At 35.7% G+C, this 20878-nt stretch overlaps 3 protein-coding genes across 10 annotated transcripts; 1 reads left to right on the forward strand and 2 right to left on the reverse strand.

The window, feature by feature from the left end:
* Positions 1–380: 380 nt before the first annotated feature.
* On the reverse strand, positions 381–7080 carry LOC118056243 (DNA mismatch repair protein MSH3). 2 transcript variants are annotated; one of them, XM_035068396.2, is made up of 12 exons: positions 5614–7080; positions 5134–5325; positions 4872–5036; positions 4210–4308; positions 3875–4126; positions 3351–3605; positions 3108–3239; positions 2523–2783; positions 2375–2446; positions 2071–2220; positions 1270–1743; positions 381–1053 (listed from the first exon to the last, which is right to left on the reverse strand). In XM_035068396.2, exons 1-12 carry the CDS (start codon positions 6526–6528, stop codon positions 757–759), a joined length of 3264 nt encoding a protein of 1087 aa, XP_034924287.1. In that variant the 5' UTR covers positions 6529–7080; the 3' UTR covers positions 381–756. The 2 variants fall into 2 exon arrangements, with proteins under 2 accessions (XP_034924287.1, XP_034924286.1); XM_035068395.2 differs by having other exon boundaries at positions 4210–4350.
* Positions 7081–7227: 147 nt separating this feature from the next.
* Positions 7228–14172, reverse strand: LOC118056245 (snRNA-activating protein complex subunit). Of its 5 annotated transcripts, none has more exons than XM_073404784.1 (12): positions 14024–14172; positions 11429–11809; positions 11265–11323; positions 11078–11144; positions 10902–10957; positions 9903–10095; positions 9298–9386; positions 9095–9179; positions 8861–8956; positions 8519–8644; positions 8175–8435; positions 7228–7919 (listed from the first exon to the last, which is right to left on the reverse strand). In XM_073404784.1, the coding sequence occupies exons 2-12, from the start codon at positions 11552–11554 to the stop codon at positions 7635–7637; spliced, it is 1443 nt and encodes a 480-aa protein (XP_073260885.1). In that variant the 5' UTR covers positions 11555–11809; positions 14024–14172; the 3' UTR covers positions 7228–7634. The 5 variants fall into 5 exon arrangements, with proteins under 5 accessions (XP_073260885.1, XP_034924289.1, XP_073260886.1 ...); XM_035068398.2 differs by having other exon boundaries at positions 11429–11786; positions 12116–14168; XM_073404785.1 differs by having other exon boundaries at positions 11429–11592; positions 14024–14160.
* A 3566-nt stretch (positions 14173–17738) lies between these two features.
* LOC118056246 (WD repeat-containing protein RUP2) lies at positions 17739–19765 on the forward strand. Of its 3 annotated transcripts, none has more exons than XM_035068400.2 (2): positions 17739–19116; positions 19487–19765. In XM_035068400.2, the coding sequence occupies exon 1, from the start codon at positions 17830–17832 to the stop codon at positions 19093–19095; it is 1266 nt and encodes a 421-aa protein (XP_034924291.1). In that variant the 5' UTR covers positions 17739–17829; the 3' UTR covers positions 19096–19116; positions 19487–19765. The 3 variants fall into 3 exon arrangements, with proteins under 3 accessions (XP_034924291.1, XP_034924290.1, XP_034924293.1); XM_035068399.2 differs by having other exon boundaries at positions 19493–19765; XM_035068402.2 differs by lacking the exon at positions 19487–19765 and adding an exon at positions 19248–19449.
* Positions 19766–20878: the final 1113 nt, after the last annotated feature.

Genomic DNA, 20878 nt, shown 5'->3' on the forward strand with positions numbered 1-20878 from the left:
TCTATGAAGAACAAATGGAGGAACAGAAAATGAAGGATTGGATGTTCACTCAATTTGACAAGAGTTGATAATGGAAACCTAATGAAAGGTCCTTTCAATTCTTCATTTGTAATCTTCAATCCATCTAATTTGAATAGAAAACTCTTATCATATCCCTCCTTCGTAACTTTTCATTACTCTCAAATTTGAATGAATTAACAGTCATCCGTCTCTCTTCTTTGTTAGCCATTACTTAACCCATCCATCCTTCTCCCTATTCATTCCTCTTAGCAAACACTACTTGAGAGTTAAAGCTTGTGTATTAACCAAAACCTCCGTGGTTTTCAAAATATGAGATGGACAAGACGTAGGAGATATGATCAATGTGGTTACACTTTCAATTTTCGTAAGAAAAACGTAGACTATCAAAATATACAAAATTCTTTTTACACAACGCAAGAAATTCAGTTTCAACTCTGCTGCCATCACTACATAATTGCCGCATCACATACTGTACATGCTATCTGGCTCTCAGAATCTACCATTTATCAAAAAAACCACAAGCCAAAGCTGATTGCAGCATCACGTGTACATGCATTATCTGGTTACCAATGCAACTGAACTTAACCAAAGTGAAAATTTCAAGAACAATGCTATTGCCAGCAACAGGGTACAGGGAGGAATCCCGGAATCTGGTACAAACTGGCAAATGAGGTTGTGTTCTCAAGAATGGAGAAAGGGCGAGGAAAAAAATACTGAGGTTAGCTAATTCCATCTTTACTTCGCTAAGAATTCCTTTGCGATGCTCCTTGCTTTCTCCAAAAACTGGGAGCTTCTTGCAACATCATCATCAAACATTGCAGACTTCAAGTTTGAAAAGAATTCCCTATAAGCAGCAGTTGAGTCTTCTGACTTCTCGATTCTTCCATCAGATCTCAACATGTTCTCCTGTGCCTCTTCTTGTTGCTGAACTGGCAGAGTTTCCAGCAACTGTTCATTTCCCAATCTGCTGCTTAACACAGCTTCCAGCCTTGCAGCCATGATAGTGGCCCTTCTGATACATGATGGAGGTAGCTGCATTGGAGAGAAGAGTACCCAAGTCACATTAACATCAGAATCATAAAAAGTGACTAACTGAAAAAACAAAAATCTCAAATTTCAAAGAAACTACCCTTTTTTTCATCATAGAACTTGCAGTTTATAAGTTCAACTAGAACTGCCAAGAAATTTTCCTTTCAGTTTACACCAGATTCCATGTGTGTGTGGGCATGAGTTAGAGAGAGAGAATACCTCAGCAAGTTGAGCAACCTTAAATCCAAAACTCTTCTCTGAAACACCGGGCACCAGCTTGTAAAGGTAAGTGACATCTTCAGTATCACATGTTGACTCAATGGCAACCTTGCTTTTTTCTGAGGTCAAATATGAAACATGGTATGCCCCCACAGAGCCTGGAAATTCAGTTTTAATCTCAGCAATTTTAGGGTAGTGGGTTACAAATAAGACCATGCATCTTTTCTGATCCAGTAGATGGTATAATGTAGCATAAGCAATAGCTTCACCATCATATGTGCTTGTGCCTCTACCAAGCTCATCTATGATTACCAGTGACTGTGCTGTGCATTTGCGGAGTATATGAGAAGCCTCACTCAGCTCTTCCAGAAAGGTACTTCTCCCTTGTTGAATACTGTCAGAAGCCCCCATTCGGGTGTAGATGCCATCTAACACATGCAGTTTTGCTGACAATGCTGGTACAAAGGAACCAACCTAGGGGGATCAGAGGGCACCTTTGAATGAATGGTCATGCGACTTTCATTTTGTCCAACAAAAGCAAGAAAGAGGAAAAGGTGGCTTCAACAATTTAACAATCAGAAACTTCAGGGTTTCATGAAAGATAAAGCTAGGAGACAAGGATGCATATTAATTAATTATGAAGTTCTAAAATGATGGAGTTAACTGAGGTATCCAGAAAATATGAAAGTACTAGCAAGAGTTCAGCAAAGAATACAACTGAATGTGCATAGCAATCAGGAAGCATCCAGCCACCCTAACAACTTACAGATAAGAAAAGAACGTAGGAGAGTGCAATTCTACCTGAGCCATCAAGGCAATAAGAGCAACCTGGCGAATGTAGCAACTTTTTCCTCCCATATTGGGTCCAGTAACAATCTGGCAATACTCTTTATCTGCACACAAATTTGTGTCATTCGGGACAAAATTGTCTTGTAAAATTGTCTCCAAGACCTGGTTAAGATAGGTAAGTAATCAGCAAGTAGCTCCCAATAACTTTAAAGCTATCATATAATACACACAACAGATTAAGTTCAACAAGCAAAATATTGGACCTCATAAATTCAAGACATAGAATATTAAATAGATTTTGCATGAAAATACATACAGGATGGCGACCAGAGCAAATGTTTATCTGAAGAGGTTCACTGTCATCCACAAACATGGGCCGGACATAATTCTGCCAAAAAAAACAATCACACAACTTCAAACTAATCAGAAATTGAAGCAAACTCTTTGATTCTTCAAGGATGTACCTTATTTTTCAAAAGAGTAGCAAACGAGAACAAACAATCCAAAGTGGCAAGAGCTTGAACAGCACCTCGGAACTCAGCATAATATATACCAAAACCCCTTAGAAAGCTATCCCAGGCAGCTCGAGAGACAATCATGAGCTCCTCGTTAGCGAGTAATAGCTGGTCTAAGGCAGTCAAAACTTCAGGCGGGTGATACCGAATCATTTTCTTGGTACTGTTTACCTTGACCCAATTTAATGGCACCTTGAAATCCAAGGGCAACTGCAGTTAAAACTAGATCAAATTAGCCAGCTAACAAATAATATTGTAGATAAGATAACATAAGCAGTCAAGTTGTTGACTTCTGAAAAATGCAATTCTGCAACTGGAAAAAGGGCCAGGGGTGCATGCCAAACATACAGCCCAAAACAATTATGCTCGATTTTACATAATAAGAGGTCAATTTAAGAACAGGAAGTTACTGCCAATAAAATCCAAGAGCTCCATACTAAAAGAAATCTAATTTGGCATAGATATGTAAATATTGCGTTTCTTTAACAAAATAAAATACATTTCTTTATTCCCAGAATGTATTGGCTGGGCTACCTCTATCAGATGTGTGGTTCCAGACACACTCATGAATTCCAAGTTGCGCATCTGAAGTTGTTTGCGATACAAACCAATTAAAGAATCCAATTTCTCCTTTGCAAATTGAACAGCTTCCCGAGCTCTTGCAACCTGTGGATGAAGAGTTGGATTCAGAAAGAATTTTAAATTTTATATCAGCCTAAATAAATCCCAATAGTGATGAAATTCAGAAGGTGAAGAACTTCGGAAAAAAGTACAAACCTCTGGAAATTGGTCATCAGAAATAATGATCAAGTTTGTCAGGTCACCTTGTTCAGCTGCTTCTTTGTTTAGAGTAGACAATAGTTTTGCAGCATTACCAACTACACTTGAGGATGAAGCAGCCAAAATCAGTCTTTTCAAAAGAACTGACTTCACAGTCATTGATCCCACCCCGTCATAATTATGCTCCTCTTGAATGCAAAGTCGCTTAAGTCGTTTTCCAGCAGCTAATATAGCTTGAAAAACTGCAATAAACTGTCATTCAGTCATTTAAATCTGTTAGCAGCAAAGCAGTAAGCATGAAAAATTGGTACAAACAATTGTTAGATCAAAAACTAAACTCGCATGAATATCTGAGATGCAGCTAGTGCTACTCAGTCACCCATAGCCACACAAGCACAGCAAATGGGAGATGAGAATGAAGAAAGATAAGTAAGGTACATAATTAAGAACATAAGCAGAAACTAGTCACAAATTATTGTATAAATAAGAGCATATATGACAAGTGATGTGTCAATAGTTACTTCAGATGCAGTTGCAGTCCGATGGAAAATTCTTGTTATTCCACGTTCAATATCAGGTGATCTTCCCAAAGCAGTCAAAACAACAGAAAGCAGATAATACAAGTCAGGTTGTACAATTGCTACTTCCAAATCATCCTCGTCAAGTTCGCTTACACACTGAGAATCTTTATACGATCCCATGCATTCTGCAATCTCAGAAACAGCATCAAGACGAGCGGATATCATGTTTCTATCACATAAAGGGTGAGTCACCTGCATCATGAATCAAACTCAAAAATTGCATAGTGACTATAACCATAGTTGAAATTATATATCAAGTTAAAAACAGCCCATACCCAATGTCTGAGTAGCCTTGAACCATATATTGTAAGAGTATGATTCATGATATGCAGCAAGGAACCAGACTCAGACCCATCTGAGTTATTTCTCAAAACCTGAACATGGTGATACCTCCATCTTTTTAGCACAAACAAAGTCTAAACAGAGAATAAGAAAGACTTGAATGAGCAAAAAATGAACTTAAAAAATGATCAAGGTTCCATTTATTATGATAGATTGTTTATGCATTAGTTTTACAAAAAACTGCAAACTGAATTTACAAGAATGTAGTCAAGTTCCTAAAAACTATAAGTTAGTTCCACAAATTCTTCAATTAGCTATGACTAGTCAAAAATCATTTCTCTATTTTCCACAACATTGTCCTTTTCAGACACTAAAAAGGATGGAATCGTGGAAGAAAATCACATGATAAAAATCGATCCCCAATACACTCTTTTTCAGGATCTTGATCGTGTTTCAACCTTAAGAGCACAATAGATAAAATTATTCGAAGGAGGGAGCTAGTTTTATTTCACAAACCCTCCCTGCCATATGCCATGAGTTGATAACAAAATCCTGGAAGGAGGGTTACTAGTAAGAGTGTGCCGTGGACCTTCATTGACAACCACTTGCAGTTAAGCAAACCAATACTTTCTTAGTTTCTCAGCATATCAATTACCTCTAATTGCTGGAGTGTATTGGCTGAAAGATTCATCTCCATGTTGCTTGAGAAGGGCCGAAAAGATGCTCCAAGGCATAACATTCTATCAAATCCAAATTGTTTCAGGTGGCGAACAGTTAAGGCCAATGCTTCCACAGCCAAATCAGGCATTTTTATTACTCCCTTCATGACCCAAAAAAGAAGTTCAAGAAGATAACAATGGCTAAGTATAGACAAATATATTCTTACTCCGCATTTAAAAAATTAAGAAATATCAAACCTGAATTGCTAGGTGACAAGACCCCTGTTCTTTGGCCTCTGTCATTTGCTTTTCATTATCTCCTAGATTATCTTCAATCATATTCTCATATAAAGACATCACATCAGCAAGTGCACCACCATCACTGAAACAATCTCGCGAGACACGCTCCACACGAACATTTGAGGAAGGTCCAGAATATGCCAGTAGCAACTGATAATAAACAGGCCCATGCTATCAGACTGCTTTATTTTTATTGCAATTGCTTTATGAAATTTTGATATATGGAAAAAATCTTTTCCATGTTCATTTTTAACAAACAGTTGGCCTGCGTCCTCATTATATGCAGCTAAAGCAACAGACCATGCATCACATTTAACAGCAAATTCAAGAATTGCATAATCATCTCACATTTCAAAATTGAAAGAAAACATCTTTTCTTATACTTTTCTCCAGTTGTTGCATACAACACGTTCTAATTCTAACATAACTAGAAACTACCTTCTCTGTTTGTTTCGAAAGTGGATCACCAAGAAGCAATTCAGCAGGAGCCAGGCTCAAAACAAAAGCTTCCAGCCCACTCCTCATAAACCCATCATTAAACTCTCCATAAACAACATCCCCTGTGGAAATCTCAACCGCAACAACACCAACTCTCACATCAAAAACCCCACCCTCAACCCCACAGTCCAAACCCTTCTCCACTACACAACACAAATAATTACTCTCACCACCACACCCCTCCTCTCCCCCTCCCACATTCTCCGCAGCCTCCAAGGTAGCTTTCGTATACAATGCCGATAAGCCTCTACAAAATGGCCCACTTTTATTCTCTCCATGTGCCTTAATAGCCGCAGTCTCAGTCTGTTTAACAACCCCAACTTTATAACCTTCACTGACTAACCTTCTCACATGGACATTTAATCGGAAAGTTGGAACGCTAGCGGTCATAAAGTTATGATCTTTATGTGCATAAATACCTAAAACTCTAGCAGCAATCTCGGCGTCTTCACCGAAAAATCGAAACTTGTAACCAACTTCAATCATTAAAAGAACATCGGGGTACCTTTGTTTCAAGTCAACTACTTGTTGTTCTAGAGGAGTGAACTTTTGAGTGTTTTGAGGTTGTGGGGTTTGTGGGCTTTGAGGTTCTAAGAGTTTGTCGACGAATTTTTTGTGTAAAGAGGGAAGCGGGTTTTGTGTGTGAGGTGAAAGTTTAGGTCTTTTTGGTGTGGAAGTTAAGCGAGTAGAAAGAAGATTGCGTTTTGATGGAGAGAAGGCGACTGTTGTTGTGATTTTTGGAGAGGAGGATGACGAAGGGGCTGTTTGTGGTGGTGATGGTGGTGGACTAGTGGTGGTGGGTTTTGATTTGGGAGCGAAAAAACGGGAAATTATTTGTTGTTTTTGTTTGCCCATGGTGGTGGAGGTTTGTGGTGGAGGAGGAGGAGAAGGTGAAGGTGAAGGGGTTTTTTCGTTGAATTGGCGCGCTTTTTGTTGTATCCTTTCCTAGATAATCGACGGCTAGAAACAATGAAGTTTCTCTTTATGTTTCAGACATTCTGATCTGATGGCAAAACGAAAACAGAGTTTCTCTTTGTATTGAACTTGGGCCTGCCAAGGATCACAACTGGGAAATTATCATTTGCGTTGGGTAAGAACCGGAAAACAGTTGCTTTCAGTATAACTGGACTTAATTTTCTATTTTATGACTAGATGTTGAAAAATCCGATCCAATTTTCCATTTTCCGACCACTGTTACACATAACAGTTCACGAAACAGAAAAAGGATGGACTGACCATTACTGAATCCAGTTGGATACAATGCCATACATACATGCTCATGATTGAACTACAAATCAAGATACTCCAAGTCTCCCTTTTACCCAAATCACTGTATTCATAAAAAAAAAAACAAAATTTCCTGTAATTTACTCTTAGATATGAACCTTGAATATGAGGTTGCATCAAGAATGGTATAAAATATAATATATAATTTTCTAAAGAAATGGTTTTGAAAAGCTTTCCTTCACACCTCATGTGTTAATATATGTTATAGTAATGACGGTTGAAAATATTTTTTTGCTTACAAATAAAATTATTTTTAATATCAAAACAAAAACATAAAATAATTTTTTATTTTAAGCTAAAAATAAGAAATTCAAAATTTAAATAACACCACACCCTTCATGTTTTACAAAATTTACAGTTGTGGTTTAATCTGCACAGTCTTGCTTTCTTACTTAAAGCTGAGGTTGCTACCTCCAGCAAGCTTGGGCTGCAAAAAGGCATGGAAACTTTGGAAGAGTAATGCACCCAACGCGGATATCAAGCAGCCAGCAAAACGTTCAGTTTTGTTAACGCTTTCAGTATAGAGAGCATTCCATCTTCCAAGTTAATAATGATGAACTTCAGCTTTATAAGATCATGCACTTGTCATTGCAGTTGCATGCTATCGGTGTCGCTGCCACAACTCTGCAACTTAAGGCATTCAGAAGCATAGACCTCACCTCGACCTTGAGTAATTAATCATGGACATAATCATATGCTGAGAACCCACTGTACAGTAGAGAGCCATTCTCAGAGTGGTGAAGAAGGTAATAGCAATCATTGCAGAAATAGCAGGGGTTATCTGGGGCCCACTTGTCATCAACGGTCACCTTCACAGCTCTATAAACCTTGCATACCATGCATTTCTGGGTACGAAATTTTATTTGAAAACTGACTATAGGATACGCTACACGATTTTGTAGATCATCAGGATGAATCAACCTCATGTCTCTGAATATAATTGTATGCTTGCAATCCCCCTGTCCAAGACAGACAAAAAGTTGAATATCATGATGATGTCTGCATGAAACTCTTAACATATACATGCAGTACCACCCATCAGCTCAAGCAAAATATGTAATGGAAATCACACAACCCCTAATGGAACTTGAGAATTTTAGCAAAGAGAATGATAGGTGCAAATGTTAGCATACAAAGGTAAATATACGGCATAAAAAGATAAAACTTGCATGTTCATGAACCCAGCAGAGCAACATATTGAGAAAAAAATGCACCTGGTGACAGTAAAGATATCCTGCACCAAGACGGAATCTCAAGTCACAAAACCGTGTGTTCTGCATGTCGCGACGTCTGAATTGAGGCAAACAAGGAGTGGTTGATTCGCCTAAAACTGCTTTCTGCTTTTGTTGCAAGTCACCACTTATGATACACTCCCACTTTCTAAAAGCATCAGCTTTTTTGTTTCTAAGCCAATCAATTATAGGTTCACTATAATCTATAGCAGATGTATCTCTCAAATCATTGCAAAATACATCCTACATAAATGCAGTGTATCATTAGATATAGTGAAAAACTTTCTTTGTAATAAAATCAAACTAGAATACGTAGAGGTTCATACTTCTACAAGAAAATATCCTGAAGGATCATGCTGCCCTGCCTTCTGCATCATCTGGTCTGTCAAGCAATAAATCTTGTCCCTCATTTCAGTCAAGGTTTGTCCTCCTAGAACCAAGAACTCTTGAGTCTGCAACAAAACATGACATCAACGAAGGAAATGGAAAAGGGAAGAATAAAGGCCTAGCAGAACATGAATTACGAGAATAAAAGAAGTTGTATCAAAACCAAATAAATCTAACAAAACCAGTTCATCATGCAGAACAAGAAATATATAAATGAAAATGTTAAAAGCAAATGTCAACTATGTTAGAATTTGAGGGAAAAACAAGTGCCAAAGTTATACCTTAAACCATTTACGAATGCAGTGGTAAATCTCAACGCAAATAACAACCTCTGGAAGCATCACAGCTATGTGTTCTTGAAGGTCTGAGGACTTCGGCTGTTGTGTAATTGAACGAAGTCAACTTTACCATATTGTACAATATTAAATCAAGCAGAATAGTGGCATGCACTATGAGCTGTGCATATTTAGAGAGGAAATGCAATAAAAATCAAAATAGGCGCTTCTAAAGAGAACCTTTTTTCCAAAATTTGTAGACCTGAGAGATTGCATTGTGTTGGTTCTATTTAAAGAAGTAATGCCACTGTAATTGATCTTGCAACTACAGGAGACAAAAATAAAGGTAATAAGAAGTGCAAGTTAAGAAAAGCATGATAATAATTGCAAAATCAGAAAAGCATCAATTGTTGCGGAAATAAAAAATATATCCAAAAACATACTTGAAGGAATGCAGACGAGTCATTGCTTTGTCTTGATCCTGTTTTTGTTTTATTTTAACCAGATCATCCACCTTCATCAGGTAACTCTCCTGGCCATGAAGAAAAATAAAATAAAATAATAGAATAAGAATGCATGACTAGTTCCTGTAAGATGAGGGAAATTCAAAAAATATTAAACCAAAAATTAATCTTTGTTCATACAGTTATCGAGTAAATAATTTTGTGCTTCTTTCATTAATCTAACTAAATTCACCTAATTAATTCCAAACAAGAGAGCATGTGAAAATTACTAGCATATTTTTAACATGTTTCTTTCAATCTTATGTGTGATTTTACTAAGAAAGTGTAATCTCAAAGCAACTAACAAGTATTAGAGAAACAAGATTATATATTTTTAGTAGCAGACAGAAGCATTAATAAGAACAAGTATTTAAGACGAGGAAAAGCAAAAGATTTGATTTGTCAGGGCCTGATGTATAGTTTTTTTCAAATTTCAAGGTGATATTGTGCGCCAACCTAGGTATTGTCTAAACAAATAAAAAACACATTAGCTGCAAGCGGGGATGTAAAACATAGATATGATAGAACAGGAGAGTGTGACATACATTAACATCATGCTTATTGGACTTTCTTCTCTTTCCATTCTTTGAATTGTTGCTATTAATAGTAGCTCTATTACAACTGGTGCTAGAATGAGATCCATTTGACAATTCCAGAGGAGCTGAAGTGTCCCTTCTGCTTCTAGAGCTTTGTGAGCATGAATCTTTATTGCTGCACATTCTAAGGTCGTCTTCTCTTCTGAAAACAAAAACTCAACTGATTTAATAATAAAGAAAAAAAAATCAAAGATGTTTGCTTAACAAATGGCAGGTCAATATTTCCTAACATTCCTATGATTCATACATGGAGAAGAGGAAAACAGAAGGATGCAGACAAAGAAGTTGATTAAACTCGATCAATCTTAACCCAATCCCAAACTAGAAGAGGTTGGCCATTGACAACAATCATGTTCCAACATTGCCCTAATGCAACTACTTTTGTTTGCAGCAGTGTGACTTGTCTATCACCAATAAGCACAGCAGCAATTCATCAAATACAAAGATAACATCCCATGATGTTGTGACAATATCAACTTTTCTAACATTCATCCAAGGTAAAACATGAAATATAACCAATTGCTTTTGATAGACATGTTCTTGTAAATGGACAGCAAGATTTTTTTAGCCTGGTCACACTAAATGAAAGATCACTTTTACCTTGAGAGTCCCAATTCCATATATTTTCATGAGAATTAACTCCTCATTAGCACATGGGAAAAAAACACAGCCAACCCAGATTTTTCATCCATTTCCTGTTTCCTCCCTCTTTCTCTTTGAGAGATGCGTGAAAGCAAGTACTAATTTAAGCAGTAAATGAATATAGATACATGCATGCATAACATGCGACTTAAGGGTATTTGATCTCAACAGTACCATAATAAACCTGAAAGGACATAAACATGGATAATAGGAACCTAAAGCAATGAAATTTTATATTGCACACATGTGAAAAAGGGATGTTTGATTAAGGAAACAAGAAGCAGAAGAACAAATGCCTACACTAACCTTGCATTTGAGTGTTCTACAAATGGCTCTGGGGAACTTCCAGTATTCTCACCATCCTGTTGCATTGCTCATTTTCAAATTATCAAACCAAATTAGTAGTAAATATAAGTTTGATTTTCTCATAAATTAATAGATTGATATTAGAAGGGGGGAGAAAGAGATAAAAAGCAGCATACCTTAAAAGCTTCTTTCAAGGCCATATCTACCAACTCTTCCTCACTAAAAATTTTAAGCTCATCAACCCTGCATACACCAATTCAATTTGTGCAAACAAAGTTTAGTGAAGAAAAACCAACAAAACATTAAGAAAAAAGAACATCATCAAGTTTTAATCAATAAAGTAGATGATAGAGGATAACATACGAAAGATCAATGTCATCGCAGAGTTCTGAAGAATCCAAAGACAGTTCAGACTGCAAATTCTGCAATAATTGGATGTTACAAATAACTTATTTAATTAAACAGGGAGTTGTCAATGATCCATAATGGTGCATAAAAGGAAGTGTGAAAAAATAAATAATATAAACCTGAAGCTCACTGAGAAGAGCAGCTTGGAAGTCAGGAACTGTAGTGAGAGGACCCACCAAATTGGGAACGTATATGGGTCCACCATGAGCAATTGATTCATTCTCCCCTTCGCTTGACTCTTTCATCTATTGCTTTTTTGCTCTTTGTTTTTGGTTCCTGAGTCCTAAATCAATAGGGGGGTTTTCCCACAATTGGAAGCTAGGATTTGTAATAATTTAAGTAGGATAGAGAGAAATTATGACAATTTCTTATTCAAGCTGGATAATTCATAAATCTAATGTGCCATGAACAAAGCATGGCATGCCACAATCAAGGTACACTAGCCTTTTTCGCCTGAGATTGTTGGGTGACCATCTCCTGCAAGTTGGGATTTAACAAGGCTGAATAAGTTGGGCATAAAATGGAAGAAAAGGAATCTAGGTTAGTCCAGGCAAGACAAAATCACTGCCTCCACAGAAATCCAACTCACCATCCCATTACTCAAACCACAACTTAATATAGGCAAAAATTAAATAAAAGTAAACCCAACAAACAGATTCAAACAAGTAGGAGACTTGATTAAGCTGCTGAATTTCTGTATTTTGTGTGAACCTACACAATATCTATCATGTCATTATAGCACCTCAAAGAATTTGTATCAGATTAAAACAGAATCGTTTCATAAAGAAACAAAGCCAAACCGCCACCTTTTGTCCTTATGAACCCTCTCTAGTCGATCGCCCACAATCCCATCTCTGTACAAACTCAACAATCAACAAACATATCACCGAAGAACTCATGAGTTTGCCACACTGTTCAAGTCTGCATTATTCATGCTCCAAACCCAATTTACATCTCCTGATTCCAGAAGTCAATGTTGATGAGATGTCAAGCAAATAGCTCAAATGAGAGTTAACTACAGCCTGGGACTGCCCATGCCCTTGGAAAAAAATTCTGGAACTGAAGGATGATTAAGCTTAAACCTCCAGCCACCCATATTAAGCACCCAACCTTGGTGGCCACAATCTAAGTAGCTCTCTAGGGCCAGGCCTAACCAAATTTTTCAATACTAAATGTTCTCAACCCCCACAGTAATAATAATAATTAAAAAAAAAGGGGATTACACAATATAATAAAAAATTCACACTTCACCAACCAGATTTGAGTGCAATGTTTTTGTGATCTGTTGGGCATCCAAAACAAAGAACATGACTCTATAAAAGCACTAGCAAAAGAACACACACTAACAACAGCAACAACAAAAATAAAAACTTTCAGTTAACACAAATCAAAAAACATAGTCATCTCTCAAAAAACAAAACCTTAATTTTCAGCCAATTTTAGTTGCAATCAAAATACTAACTAAGACCCAAAAAAAGACCCGAAACTTAATTAAATTACCTTTAATTTCAATTAAAAATAATCTAATTTCCTAATTTTCCACCAAAAAAAAAAAGCTAGCTTTAGCTACAACAGTAATACCAACTGACTAAAACCCAAAAGACCTAAAGTTTATCAACATGAAAACCCCTAAAATCACTAATTATGTATTATTAACAACCAATTAAGCTTAAACACAGCTTAATTACTCAAATTCAAAATCAAGAACTTACCAACTGGAACCACCTACAGCTTCTAATCACTAAAGATCAATCGTCAAAACACATGGAATACCAACAGTTTATTTTTCAGTTTCTAGCAGCCTAGTAAACAGATCAAAGGAGCCAAATAAAATGGCACCAGATTGGATGCAAGGGAAGCAGCTCAAATCAGAACACAGCCAACCTATCGAACAAATATGTGAGCCGATAAAGGTAGAACAAAACCGCATGCCAAAAAATATCATCAAGTTGTTGATGAACAGGGTGAATTTGAATCTCCAAACATTCTAAATATGATTAAAAGAATCTTATGCAACCAATAAAATGATAAAATCGCACTGTAGTAACCTTTTACTAATTAAAGAAAGGAAACACGCCAATAAAAGTCGTAAGGAAAAACAGGGTGTTTTGCCTACATTCCCAGACACCGAAGCACTTTCGTGCATTGAAAGATAGTCAGGTCTCCCACTCGACTCCATTTTTTCGTCCATTTCTCCTCCAATTACAGCTGCCAGTTTAGGCCAGGTTTACAAAGCTCACCTTACGCATTCCGGGCAGATTGTTGATGCCGAGGTGCAGCAGCGCCTTGGTACCAAAGGCATTCCTGACAGATTGTTGATATCGAGGTGCAACGCCTTGGTACCAAAGAAGCTATTGGACTTGACTTTTACCGGATTTTTCATCAACAAATATGTCGACTTTATTGCCAGTAATGTTGTTGCTCTTATTGACGAATTTTCAAGCAGAGTTTATCAAGAGCTCAACTATGTGCAGGTTGTTTCTTTCATCATTCGTGCTATTAGTATAATTGCCTTGCATCACCACTTCAGGAATTAATGCATGCATCTACAAATTATAATCTTGAATGGACTTTACTTGATGTTATTGTGACAGATGCAAGCGTGCATAAACAAACAAATCAAGGCAGTTCAAGGCAAGGAAAACTAGATCAATAAAGTGCAAAGCAACAAAAAACAAAAACAAGAGCCATGGCCATGGCCATGACTAACTTGCCTGAAATTGAGTGTAGTCTAAGCTTGGATTGAATGTCAGTCCTCTTCTGCGCGTGGATTAGGAAGAAGAAGCTTGAATAGAAGGGAGGAGGGGAAGCCGGGAATAGGAGATTTCTTTTGTCCTCCCCGTGTGGCTGCTGTTTTGTAAAATAAGGGATTTTTATACCTCATTCAAAACGGCAACGGTTTTTTAATTTTTTTTAAAAAAATCAGGGCTTACCCAGGTTTCGTTGGGTTATTCAGGTCCGGTTTGACCCATCATGTTGCACTGGTTTTTCTAGGCGAATTTATGCGGGGATAGTTGGTAGTTTGGTTGGGAGTTGAGATTGTTTTTTAAAATATTTTTTATTTTAAAAATATATTAAAATAATATAATTTTATGTTTTTAAATTATTTTTAATATCAAAATATTAAAATAATCTGAAAATATAAAATAAATTAATTTTTTAAAATATATTTTTAAAATACAAAAACAAACAATGAATTTATTCTCGTAACCAAAACACAATGAGATTTCTACTTTTCAATTGTCTCTATTTTTATTTTCCGAACAAATAACTATAAGCTATCCCAGTCAACGTAGCAAAGGGATGAATGGAGCATCGTTTTAAAAGATGTATTTTTAAATTTTAAGAAAAATATAAAACTAATGTTTTTATATTTTTATATTATTTTATTTATTAATGTTAAAAATAATTTTAAAAAAATAAATATATATATATATATATATTATTTTAATAATTTTTTAAATAAAAAATACTTTTAAAATAATTATTTATTCTTCTACTCACAAAATATATATGAGAGAGTGGGGTAGGGTAAAAATTAGATTGCAAGGGCATGCACCCTTTCCTTCTTGGCCCAGCTTCCAAGGACTTCCACTGTCATAGGCTGAAAAAATTTTAGCAATAAACATCTTGTTTTTGTATTTTTAAAAATTTTAAGAAAAAAATATTTTTTCTTTAAATTAATATTTTTTTAACATTATTAGATCATTTGAATGTCAATATTAAAATAATTTTTAAAAAATAAAAAAATATTATTTTAATATATTTCTAAATAAAAAAATATTTTAAAAAATAACATCAATTATACTTTTCAAACATATTTTTATAATCCAGTTTTAAATAACAAAAGTTATACAAAAGAGATAGAGGCAGCCCATGTTTTTTCTTTTTCCAGACATAATAATTCCTTACCAACAAACAGATTCTTTATATGATTCTTTTTCCCTTCGCATGCTCAAAGTGTGCGTTTTTGTATTTTAATAGTTTTTACCAATACAATATAAAAAAATATTTTTAATTGTGGTTATAAAAAATATGTATTTGATTAAAATAATTAAAAGATAAATTTTTGTATATAAAATAAGATTAAAAAAAATAAGAACTAATTTTTTTAAAATTTACAAAATTAAATTTAAAAAAAATTATTTATAAAGCCAGTTAAAAATACTTATTTAACCAAATATTGTTTTTCCTTACAGTTACATTAAGAACTAAAAAAAAAACTATCACAGTTGAACTTGAGGTCTTGACCTAGTGGTTGAAGGGACTCGTTCCCTTCCTCTGCATCCTAGGTTCAAACCTTACTGTGCACGCCTATCACCCCGCGGTGTCTTACATGTTCACTTTTGCAGGATGTTTAGTAAGTCGTGGGATTAGTCGTGGTACATGCAAGCTGACCCGAACACCTACATAAAAAAAAAAAAAAAAACTATCACAGTTTCAAAGTGTTGTAATGATCAACTTGAATCCTTACAGTGGATTTTGCTGTAATGGGCCACATCACTTGGGCTTATCACTCTTGGAGCCTCCTCATTAATTAGGCCTAATATTTTTAGGCCACGTCAATATATATATATATATATATATATATATATATATATATTATTTATTTGATATAGTAAAGAAAAATAATATCGTAAATTAATATCTCAAGGTAGTGGCCTGTGTAATAAATTGGCTTCTGGATTTAATAAAAAAACATGAGAAAGAATTTCCTGTAAATAAATTGGTATACCTAAAATCTGATTATAAATTTAGCCAAAAAAAAACCCTACCAAATTTAGAATTCAGTCTTTAACGTCCAAATGCATGTGAAGGCTTTAATTATAATACAAGGCAGAAAGGAGTAATTGGCAGAATTGACAAGACTGCACTGCTTATATCACCATTAATTTATATATATATGTGTGTGCTGCAGAAGCTATGAACCAGAAACATCTTTACTTTAACACGAGAGGAAATATCCGTGTGTATTTGTACTTTGTATCACTTGTCGTCTGCTCTAGCTACTTTTTTTTTTTTTTTTCATTTTTAACACTATCGATAAATAGATCCAAATTTCAATATTATTTTGTGGCGTAAATTGATTCTTAAAAGATTCGAGAACGAATTGGAGCCCTGCAAGCCATCTTCATCTTCCCTGGACCACAAAGAATCATTATTGCATCAAATATCTGATGTTAAAACAAATCAAAGACAAAAGGATAAGAACTTGCTTTTATAGGCATCGCTGGCCAAACCAGCAACCTGTTTTTCGCCATCAATTCCACAAATTGGATCTGGACCACCATTGTTCAACCTTCGTGTCAATGGTAGTTAACTATATATATACATATATATACGAGTGGTCCAATATGTATCATGCAATGCAACTCAATGCCTCTTTACTATTTATATCTCCAGGACTCCGAAAACAAAAGAAGAAGAAGAAGAAGAAGAAGAAGATGCTGCAAATGGTGTCGAGTAATCCTTTCAGTAGCATAAATTTTGTGAAAAAGCAAGCTTGACGTGTATGTTGTCGTTTCGTACCTGAGTCCCCACTTGAGGTTTTTTCAAGTCATTTTTATCAATTGGATCTCATTGATTAGTTAAAGTTAACAAGGACCATGCCGTGAGATATTTGCTATGTGGCTGAAAAAGGAAAGGAGTTGGGAGAGACAAAAGGTTTGCATGGAACCACGTAGTTGAGGGGACAGGGGAACCAGCCTGTGTCCACACACCAATTCTTCCTTAAATCTGAGGCACAGAGGCAACCACCAGTTCTCTGCTTCCCTATCTACTTGAATGACGACTAGAAAATAGGGTCTCTGTCCCCATAGAATAATGTATGGATAGAGGAGGACCTGGAAAATCCAAATTCAATTGTATTAATCTTTCCATTTTGATCTTTTCCCTTCTTCTGATACACTCTTTTCATCTGGAAATTTACACTAAAACATTTACGTGCGATGTTTGGATTAAAGGAAGAGGGGGGAGAAAATGAGGCTATTAACATCTTTAGTAGCTTTAAAAAAAAATTGCTGGGCTTAGAAATGCAAGATTTTAAAAAAGTCAGTGAGCCAGCAGGTAAGATAGCTAAGTGGTAAGGAGTTAATTAAAGAAAAAGATATTTTTAATTTGAATTCTACTATTTGTATAATTCAAAACTCAAATATAAATATACTGTCATTAAAACTTAAGTTAGACAAAGAATTAAATTATAAGATTTTAAAATTAATCTATTAAATCAAATTTGATAACACAGTTAAAAAACTATTCACGTTCTTAATATCTTTTTATATTTTAAAAACTTTACCCAACATGTTTGTTGGAACGTGAATCAATGAACTAGTAATAAACAAGACACGTAGTTCCCTAAGTGGCATTGCTTGTAGTTAATTTGTGGCGACAGTGAGCATCTTATATGAGGAAAGAGCCAAGAATTTTATAATGATAAATAAAAGAGAGGAGAGAAATGAAAAAAGCCAAATAACAACGTCTCTAGTTATCCATATACAACTATAGATCTTAGGTTGCGATCATGGAGCTAGCCTTTTATTGTTCCAAAAGCCAAAGACAAAACCTCCAAATATACATCTCCACTAGATATCCTGAATGGAAAATGAAAAACTTCTCCAGTAAATACCATCCTTATAGTCATCACCACACACAAGAATCTCAAAACCAAGACACAAGAAAACAAAAGGAAACGGCCATAGAGGAGGAGGAGGAAGAAAGAGCGAGGTGTGAATGGGATTTCAGTCTCTCCACAATAGTTTCATCAAGCAACGATAACAACAGTACTGCATCCATATCAGATGCTTTAGGGGTGATCGAATTCGACGAGACGAATAGCATCATTGCCACAGGTGGAATAGCAAGAAAGATAAGGATTTATAGTCTCGAGTCTTTGTTACCACATGAAAGTACTAGCCAAGACGTGCATGATACTATTTTTTTAGACCATGCCAGGGCTCGTGACTATTATATTTGTACCCCAGCTAAGCTTAGTAGTTTCCGATGGAAACCCAGGTCAGACGGTCGGGTTCTGGGGTCCGGAGACTACGACGGGGTGGTGATGGAATATAATCTTGAGAGGAGAATACCAATCTTTGAACGCGATGAACATGGCGGGCGAAGGGTTTGGAGTGTGGACTATTCACATTGCGATCCGACTATGGGTGCATCCGGGTCGGATGATGGAACCATGCAAATGTGGGACACGCGCAGTGAGAGTGGGGAATGTGTGGCTACGGTTCAACCTAGCGTGAGACGCAGTGCCGTCTGTTGCGTGGAGTTTAATCCATTTGGTGGACCAATAGTAGCCATCGGATGTGCTGACAGCAAGGTATACGGGTATGATCATCGAATGATGGCTGACCCAGTATTTGTTCTTGATGGGCATAGGAAGACCGTGACATACATCAAATTTCTTGATAATGCTACTTTAGTATCTGCTAGCATTGATGGGTGCTTGAAGCTATGGAATTCGGACAATTCGAACGTAATTCGGACCTACCACGGGCACGTCAACAATCGGAACTTTGTTGGATTATCAGTGTGGAGGAATGGAGGCTTGTTAGGGTGTGGATCAGAAAACAATAAGGTTTTTGTGTATGACAAGAGATGGAGTGAACCAGTATGGGTTCACGAGTCTAGCCCAATGGGCAAGGATGGGTGTGGCAGTGGCTTTGTTAGTAGTGTGTGCTGGAGGCAAGTGGGGGAAGACCAATGCACACTTGTAACAGGAGGATCCGATGGGGTCTTGCAAGTTTTTCGAGGCAAAAGGAAGACACGGGCTGGATAGCAAGGAAGTTTTTTTCCTAAGGTATATTATCATAATATTGTCTACTTATTTGTTTTTACATATGGTCAGAGAATTGTATGTTTGTGTGTGTATACATGACTAGTCACGTTTTAAACTGCGGTTGGCTGAAAAAACAACCGCAACTTGCATAGGATGGATGAGGAAACGGAGGAACAACAAGGCACATTTTGTTTTAGCTAACAGGTTATTATGAATGCAGCTGATATCTGACACATCTCAGATACATTTTCTCAAATTCTAGTGCTTTTTTTTCAAGTTTTTCAGTAATTGTTTTCTACCTGCAGAGAACTCTGTGTTTAACCTCTAATTAGGGTTTTTTTCTTCTTCTTTTGATCCATGTCTGGCCACGTCACATGATATATGAATTGAGTTTCAGGAGTCATGTGACCAAAAGAATTGAGTTGTACAATGTATCTGTCTGTCGTGTACTTCACGGATAGTTTCATCTCTCATAGCCCAAATGGTCGCCGATCGATCAATCCATATATATTGGTGAAGAGATCTAGCAAGCTTTCCTGTCGTGTGGTTGCTCTTGCTCCAGTATCCATTGTTCACGCACCAAATCACCAGAACTGATGATTGCTTAGAAAAATAACAAGCAATGAAAAGATTTTCAATGTCATCTTCTTCCGCTTCTCTTGTGCAAGCATGGCATATATATATAAACACGCTCGTTGACAAGAAGTTTGTAATTCTAGTGCTATAATGAGGAGGCGAAAAACTCCATTGGACAATTTACGAAAAGATAGTATTAAGTATTAACCCAAAGCGGTGGTGATTTTGAAAATCATTAGATCCTTTTTCTTAAAAAAAAAAAAAAAAAAAAAAAAAAAAAACCTTTTTAACGAGATTCTGGTAAACAATATCAAGTAGTTAATTATTTATTTTAATTTCTATGAAACTATATAAAAACAGGTGTCAAAGCACTAGTAATTACCAGATTAACTTGAAAAAATATACATCAAAACTTGTCCTGTTAGCTGAAAACAAAATTATAGTTTGGTGCATTAGCTTGACCAGAAACAGCAAGGTTGACTTGGCAATCCACGAGATCATCCAGCCTGCGCACATAACACCTGAAATATTTCTCAAAACTCTTATCATAACACTATCTCACTCGTCAAAATATTCATGCCGGATTAATTCGAGTTATGATCTCAATATAATTTTCTAAGTATATATAAAAATATAAAGAAGTATGCTTTTCACTATATTAACATTTACTAAAGGGTTTTGTCATTTACTGCAGTAATGAACAATAAGATATCAAGATTCTTTTCACTTTGATCCTTATAGAAATTAAGGTTTTTTCTTTTAGTTTCAAACTTACTATTTTTTTATCTCTTTTTTCAATTTTTTCTATACAAATTTATCTAAATCTTATAACTTGATTCGTTAAATTTTACATGTTAATTATACTGAATTTATATTATTTTTTTAATCTTTTATTTTTAATTAATTTATTTTTATTAACTTTATCTTTTAATATTTGAAAAATAATAATATAGTATCATGCTATTTCTTCATCCATTTCATGTTAAAAAAAGAATCAGGCTGCTAGAATTTTAGGAAAATCAGACAAATAATTGCCATTTCCTTTTCTTGGGTTGTGATTTTCATTTTTCCATTCCATCACATTGGGGGCCTAACCGGGCTGAGGTCGGAGTTATAACCTTAATCATTTGGAGTTATAATCACAGGCCCAAATCAAAGCCCGTTAGCAGAAATTAGCAAACTATTATACTAACAAACCCCAAAATTA

The sequence above is a fragment of the Populus alba genome, chromosome 15 (genome assembly GCF_005239225.2).
Source record: "Populus alba chromosome 15, ASM523922v2, whole genome shotgun sequence".
NCBI lineage: Eukaryota > Viridiplantae > Streptophyta > Magnoliopsida > Malpighiales > Salicaceae > Populus > Populus alba.

Excerpts from the sequence above, each read along its gene's own strand:
- LOC118056245 (XM_073404784.1), bottom strand. The coding sequence starts at position 11,554 with ATGAAAGAGTCAAGCGAAGGGGAGAATGAATCAATTGCTCATGGTGGA. Across the intron at positions 10,958-11,077 it reads CCTTGAAAGAAGCTTTTAAG|GATGGTGAGAATACTGGAAG; the intron begins GTATGCTGCTTT and ends GCAATGCAACAG. Across the intron at positions 10,096-10,901 it reads GTAGAACACTCAAATGCAAG|AAGAGAAGACGACCTTAGAA; the intron begins GTTAGTGTAGGC and ends TTTTGTTTTCAG.
- LOC118056246 (XM_035068400.2), top strand. The coding sequence starts at position 17,830 with ATGGAGCTAGCCTTTTATTGTTCCAAAAGCCAAAGACAAAACCTCCAA.
- LOC118056243 (XM_035068395.2), bottom strand. The coding sequence starts at position 6,528 with ATGGGCAAACAAAAACAACAAATAATTTCCCGTTTTTTCGCTCCCAAA. Across the intron at positions 4,351-4,871 it reads ATACACTCCAGCAATTAGAG|ACTTTGTTTGTGCTAAAAAG; the intron begins GTAATTGATATG and ends TTCTCTGTTTAG. Across the intron at positions 3,240-3,350 it reads CTGATGACCAATTTCCAGAG|GTTGCAAGAGCTCGGGAAGC; the intron begins GTTTGTACTTTT and ends CTTCATCCACAG.